This window comes from Aptenodytes forsteri, unplaced genomic scaffold (assembly GCF_000699145.1).
Source record: "Aptenodytes forsteri isolate BGI_AS27 unplaced genomic scaffold, ASM69914v1 Scaffold715, whole genome shotgun sequence".
NCBI lineage: Eukaryota > Metazoa > Chordata > Aves > Sphenisciformes > Spheniscidae > Aptenodytes > Aptenodytes forsteri.
In genome coordinates this window covers 620,886-626,899 of record NW_008794112.1, presented here as the reverse complement: position 1 = coordinate 626,899, position 6,014 = coordinate 620,886, and the positions used below count along the sequence as shown (strand labels likewise).

Genomic DNA, 6,014 nt, shown 5'->3' with positions numbered 1-6,014 from the left:
CCGCTTCTGCAGGCGGCTTTTGTCGGCGGGTTCGAGTAGAGACGCCCTGGGCATCAGCTGGGCGTTGCCGTGCGGCGTATGCTGGGCCCGGGGCTGCTGGTACCTGCCCGGTGGTGCGGGGCCGCCGGCGGAGCGGGGCGCGGGGCGGGAGGAACGCCCGAGTCGTGGTCTGGCGGTGGGGAGAGCAGGTGCGTTTTCGGAGAGGAGAGGCGCGTGTTGGAACCAGCTGCCTAAACATCGTTCGTCTCGCTTTCAGTCCAACCCTGTTTTTCCTGAGTTCTCATCCTGGCGAGGGAATGTGTATATATATTTACCTATAAAATTTGCCCGATGAAAAACCTGTTTTCTCAGGACTTTCATGAAAATGACGGTTTGCCTTTTTAATAGTAGCAAACCTGTAGTTGGTTTGGTTTGGGTTTGTTTTTTTTTTCCCCTTGCTGTACTGTGTATGTACTTTTAATTGCATTAAATAATTTGAACTTTGTGTTAATGTGCACAGGCAATATTTTAGTTTGCTGAAGTTAACAGAGTTTCTTAATCTTGCACTATTTAATTAATTCCTGACATAATTCAGCAGGTCCAACTCATTTATTTCATATGTTTATAAAATCACTCATTCAGAGTCTGCATCCATGAACATAAATCTGTGCCAAACCACTCAGTATTTGCATGCTGTGTCTTTTCAGCCTGTAGTGTAACTTCTCATTTTGGCTTGGTCCTTCCAGATGATATTTACGTACTGTTAGAGAATTCAGTATATACGTTTGGGACGGTAACGAATGACAAGGCAGGGTAGCCAGAACAGCTGAGATAGCAAAATCAGGCAAACCCGCCATTTCCGATGCCATTATCTGTATGTGCTTTGTTAGAGTATTACCATCAAGAGAGTCTCCTTTTGGTTACCTTGGTTATAGCTACAAATAATCATCTGTTTCAGTATGGTAGGAAAGCTTGCTGTGAATTTTGTTAGCAGGAGCGTTGAGCTAGGAGCTGATGTTACGTGCTACATGTCTGTGAAGTTTCCCTAATGTTACACTCATTTCCTTTCTGTGACTTTCAGATTCAGGAAGAGACAGAAATGTGGAAAATAAGGGAGTGGGAGAAGCAGACAGAAGAGACTTACTGGAAAAGGCAAAGCAGAATGCTGTCAAACACCTCCAGGTGGGTTTTAGTTGTCTGGAGGAGATAGTAGCCTTGTCTTAGTTGCTGAACCCTTTTGTGTTATAACACTTCAAGAGCATTCTGTGATGACTATGTGTTTACTATATATGAAGATTACATAGACTACAGATATATTTATTTTCTCCTTAATGAGTCCCTGGAAAGAGGTCAGACCTGTACTTAAGTCTGACCTTTTATCTCTTCATCTAGATGTATAGTCTTCAAAATACACCATTAAGTAGGCTGGGCTCTCTGAAGCAGTGGGGGTAGGAAGTGCTTAAGGGATATGTCAGAATGTTGTGAGGAAAGTCGAATGTATTGCTGTTTAGGTTAGCAGTAAACAAAACGGTTGTGATGTGGAGTACTGCACTATTGTAACACACCAGTATTGACCGCTGCTTGTGCGGTATCTGTGAAATCATTCTGACATGCCTGAGGATCTCACAAGCTACATGAAAACAAGCTCGGTTTGGGGGGAAGGTTGGGGTTTTGCGTGGGGGCGGGCAGGGCTTACTACCATGAAGACTTTTCAGAAGCGTGAATGTTGCAGGAAGTGGTTTTAGTATCTCAGGGGAGAACACCTTTCAGACTTATGCTAAGTCCACGGCTGCTGCTTGGCTCAGGAAATGCGGCATTTCAAATGAAAAACAAAACTAGAGCCACAGGCATGTGAGATCACTCAAAACTGTCAGTGCTTTCTGTGGATTTGGGGTCATAGTCCTAGTACCTGATCAAATTGCAATTCTAGTAAGCCAGTCCTACTTCTTCAGTTTCCCCTTTGCTGCTTTTGCTAGCCTATGTCTCACTGCATATTGTTAGTCTGCTCCTGCACAGTATTCTAGAGGAAGAAAACTGCATTTGTTGTGATAGGCAAGATAAGCCCTTCCTCTAATTTTGCATTGTGAGCATCTCTGTCAAGAATTTTGCTGTGCACAGAGGGCCGTAGTAAGTTTTGAAAACCAGTGTTAGCTACTGAACTGGTTTTGTGAGAGCTGTTAACGGTGACTGTCTGTTAAAATGATAGCTGGTCTTCTTGCATAGATGGACATCCAAGACTTGCTGGAATTTTGCTCCTCTCGCTGGACTAACCCCTTGCTCAGAAAGTTTCTCCATCAGAGCTGACAGCTGAAGGACAACTGTTCTCTTTCTGCAGCAGTCGGATGCGCAGTGATGGCTTTGATGAGGAGGGCCACAGGGCTGACTGGAAAACAAAGAACTCACAATTTCTTGACCCACTTGAAGAAGATCTCCTTAGGGCCCGATCCTGGAATAAAAAGCTGTATGAATGTGAAGCCAACATGCCGGACAGGTCTGTGGGGGAATTAATATTTTGTGATTATAACTGTAATTAAAACACCTTTCTGGAGTCCTGTACCAAAAAGTTAGTGCGTTTCTCTTTTCAGTAAGTACTCCTATAAAATAATGCTTGATCTCATTTTGGGAGTGAATAAGTAACATGCACGAACTTTTACAGTGTCACAGAATACCTAATTTGAGTTCACCTATAGAGTTCCTAAGTCACAGTAAGCAGCAAAAGCTCAGCCCTAAGATTAGCAACTAAGATTAGTATTTATGACTATGCCCAAGGAACTTAGAAATCTTGGGAAATGCAAGTTAGTGCTCTCCAGGGTTATTTTAAAGAAATTTGAGTTGTAGTTTTCCCTAATTAGAAATGGAAAAGAGACCGAGAACTTAACGTGTATTTAAATAGTACCAACCAAATCAGTCATGTTTCCTTCCTTCTTTGTTGGGAAGGTTCTGATAGCCCTTCTTTGCTGTCTAAACTCATGTTCCTTCTGTGGCTCTGTCTTTTCACAATTATATTTTTTCCTTAAACACCTTGTCTGTTTCTAACAGATGGTTCTGCTTTCTTACAGATGGGGTCACAGTGGCTATAAAGAGTTGTACCCTGAAGAATTTGATACAGATAGGTAAGGCAAGCAGGCTTACTAATGTATCCAGAATCTTACTTCTGGCAGGTTATGCAGGGAATTTTACAAACTGAGTTTTAAGTTTTGATTATAGGTCAGCCTTGAATGTAAAGCAGCACTGTTTAGCTACAGACACCCACTGAAAAAAATCTAGTCCATTAATGTGGTTCCCCCTTGCCTGAGTCTTAGGAGGAGATTGCATCTTTTATAGTAATTAGACATTCAACTTTAGCCTGAGTTGTTAAAATGCTATGAATCTGGAAGATCTGTCTGGGCCAACAGAGAGCCAGAGTAGTAGGCTGAATCCAAATCAGCTCAGTATACACCCTCTCAAATATCAGCTCCAGGTTCTCCTTTCCATTACAGTGTACCTGTATTTTCTGTGTTTCTCCTTATTTGGAGAATATAAGTTCTTGCAGTATCCTGGAGAGTGGAGACTTAACTGTAAAATAAGATCTTAGAATTAAGTATTTTTAAACTACACCTAACAGAATCATCAAGTACAATATTTGTCAGGCTTACAGATTTGAAGTAACCTGCTATAAATGAGTTTTCATCATTCAGTGGCTTTCAGGACACATTCTCCTTGGTTCTGGCTCAAATACCTTAAACAGGGGTATTAGTAAGGTGTGGACCCAAGCTGTTACAAGCACATGAAACAAAAATGGAGCTACTGCATCTGCCAAAGTATCTGCTTCCCTGCTCTAGCCAAATGAATTGATGGGCTTGCTTTAAACTTTGAGACAGAAAAGGCTCAACTGTTATGTGCCTGCCTGTCTGCTTCCTTTTGGTCATCCTTTGTTCTTTTTACAGTGACCAGCAAGAAGGAGATGAACAAAATGCTATCAATGGGAAGAAGAAATCTCATCTGGGAAAGCAAACTGCCCACGAGTCGCACAAACGGAAAAAAACAAAGAAATCACACAAGAAGAAACAAAAAAAGCGATCACACAAAAAGCGAAAGAAAAAGAAAAAGGAGCAGGGGAGAACATCATCAGATTCTTCCCGGGAGAGCGAGTGCTCAGAAGAGGAGACTTCAAGCACCCGGAAAGGGAAACACAAGCGCAAGAAAAAGACCAGGAAAGTGCCTGACAGGGAACCTAACTCTTCTTCTGGGCAGGAAAGTGACTTTTCTCATGCAAGCAGCTCAACCACCAGCAGCTCTGAGGACAGTGAATCTGAGGAGAAAAAAGAGAAACGGGCCCCAAAAAAGAGAAAGAAGCGTCACATTTCTGTGTCAGAGAGGCACAGTGAAGTACCAGAGAAGAGGAGCAAGAGGAAGAACTGGAAAGTGGCCGCTGATGAAAAATCGGAGGATAGCTCAGATGAGGACTGATGAGTCTAGGCTGCAGCTCAAACAATAAGGTAGAGGACAGAGACAGGTATTTATCTTTCAGCACTGCCCCATGGTACAACTTGTTTCAACACTGTGGTTTATATACATCCTGCCAACCCACAGTGGAGAAACTGAGCCTTGGCAGCCTGCAGTAGGTGCCCCCTTGCTTTTCATTGACTTGACATTCAGAAAACCAGGGGAGCAGTTGCCTGTCTCACAGGTTGGCTAGTCCTGCCAACTTCAGATTCCTTTTCTGTGACCAGGTTGACCTCTGATGCACGAAAATGTAGGCTATCTGCAGGGGGAAAACAGGCAAGTTTGCACCTTTTTTTTTTTTTTTTTTAAAAAGTTTTAACAGATTGCTTTTTTGAGTTACCAAATCAATGACCAAGACTTGCAATAGGAGAGGGGAGAGACAAAAAGTCTGGTAACAGAGGAAATGTCACTGGATTTAACCCTACGGTAGCTTTGTCTTCCCATCCTCCAACAAAAGCAGACCTGTGTGGTGGCATGCACACGGTCAGCTGGACACGGAAGGGAGTATGAGGGAATACTCTCATTCCAGCTGAAGGTGCAGTGACTCCTATAATGATGAAGAAAAGACACCAGTGTGTTTCCTTGTTTTAGACTTCTCTCCAAATCCTGGCGTGGGCTGGCCATTGTGTCTTCCTTTCCTTCATTCTCTCTAGGGGGATGCTGAAACCATTTGTGCTGACAGAGAAGCCTTGGTGGGTGTTGTGTTCTGTCTCTGGTCTGCCCAATGTGTTACTGGAGAAATTGGTACTGGGCCGTTCTCCCTGCAGTTGAACAGCCGAGCCTTTTAACAAAATAAAAAAATCCAGACATGTTCGATGCTTTTGTCATTGTTTTGGAGTAAAGCCCAGGGACAGAGCACAGGCCTGAGAAGTCTAGGTGATCCTTGTGTTCTCCCTGTGCCATGTGTTTCTGCCTGATCAGACCAGGTGGCTGTGGAGGGCGTAGAGGAGATGAAGCAAGGGAGGCTGGAGCGGAAAGTAGCCATTGGGAAAATGTACTGCACTGATGTGAATGTTGTGCTCAGTCGCTGACACAGCTCCAGCTTTAGTCTACACCTGAACAAGTACAAAACAGTGTCGATGCCCCTAGGTCCTCATTCAAAGTCCTGCTTACTGTCCCTCTTTTCACTTCAAGTGAAAAGGCGTTCTCTGCATGCCCTTGTCTGCTGGCTAATGCAGAAGACTTGGAGGAAGCCATCCAGCGGACTGCTGGATCCAGCCAGCTTGCTTTCAGCTGCTGGCTTTTATCGCGGCCATTTCTCTGCTGGTCAGTCACGCGATAACAATGCAACTGCTTTACGTACATCATAGGAAGTGTTCAGGAAGGTGTTTATTTTGTATGGCCTCCCTCGTACAAAGATTTTTCATTAGCAAACGTGCAGGTGAGGAGTGCCTGGATCCGCTGTGGCCATTGCTGTGGATTTTAATATAGGACCAGGCATCTCCTCCGAAGCAGCCCTCCCGCTGTCCTGAGCTTTTGCGCAGCCACTGCTGGGGGGGGCTCGGAGGTCGCAGGCGCCACTCGTCTCGGCCTCACGCCGCCCGGAACAT

At 44.3% G+C, this 6,014-nt stretch overlaps 1 protein-coding gene across 2 annotated transcripts; it reads left to right on the top strand.

The window, feature by feature from the left end:
* Window positions 1–1,064: 1,064 nt before the first annotated feature.
* CUNH11orf57 (chromosome unknown C11orf57 homolog) lies at window positions 1,065–5,275 on the top strand. 2 transcript variants are annotated; one of them, XM_009275635.1, is made up of 4 exons: window positions 1,065–1,161; window positions 2,315–2,470; window positions 3,039–3,092; window positions 3,906–5,275. In XM_009275635.1, exons 1-4 carry the CDS (start codon window positions 1,079–1,081, stop codon window positions 4,426–4,428), a joined length of 816 nt encoding a protein of 271 aa, XP_009273910.1. In that variant the 5' UTR covers window positions 1,065–1,078; the 3' UTR covers window positions 4,429–5,275. The 2 variants fall into 2 exon arrangements, with proteins under 2 accessions (XP_009273910.1, XP_009273918.1); XM_009275643.1 differs by having other exon boundaries at window positions 1,083–1,161; window positions 2,203–2,470.
* Window positions 5,276–6,014: the final 739 nt, after the last annotated feature.

What these genes read in the sequence shown, in the direction of transcription:
- CUNH11orf57 (XM_009275635.1), top strand. Translation starts at nt 1,079, where the DNA reads ATGTGGAAAATAAGGGAGTGGGAGAAGCAGACAGAAGAGACTTACTGG. An exon ending in ATGCTGTCAAACACCTCCAG is followed by an intron (nt 1,162 to 2,314) that starts GTGGGTTTTAGT and finishes CTCTTTCTGCAG; the next exon opens with CAGTCGGATGCGCAGTGATG. An exon ending in GAAGCCAACATGCCGGACAG is followed by an intron (nt 2,471 to 3,038) that starts GTCTGTGGGGGA and finishes GCTTTCTTACAG; the next exon opens with ATGGGGTCACAGTGGCTATA.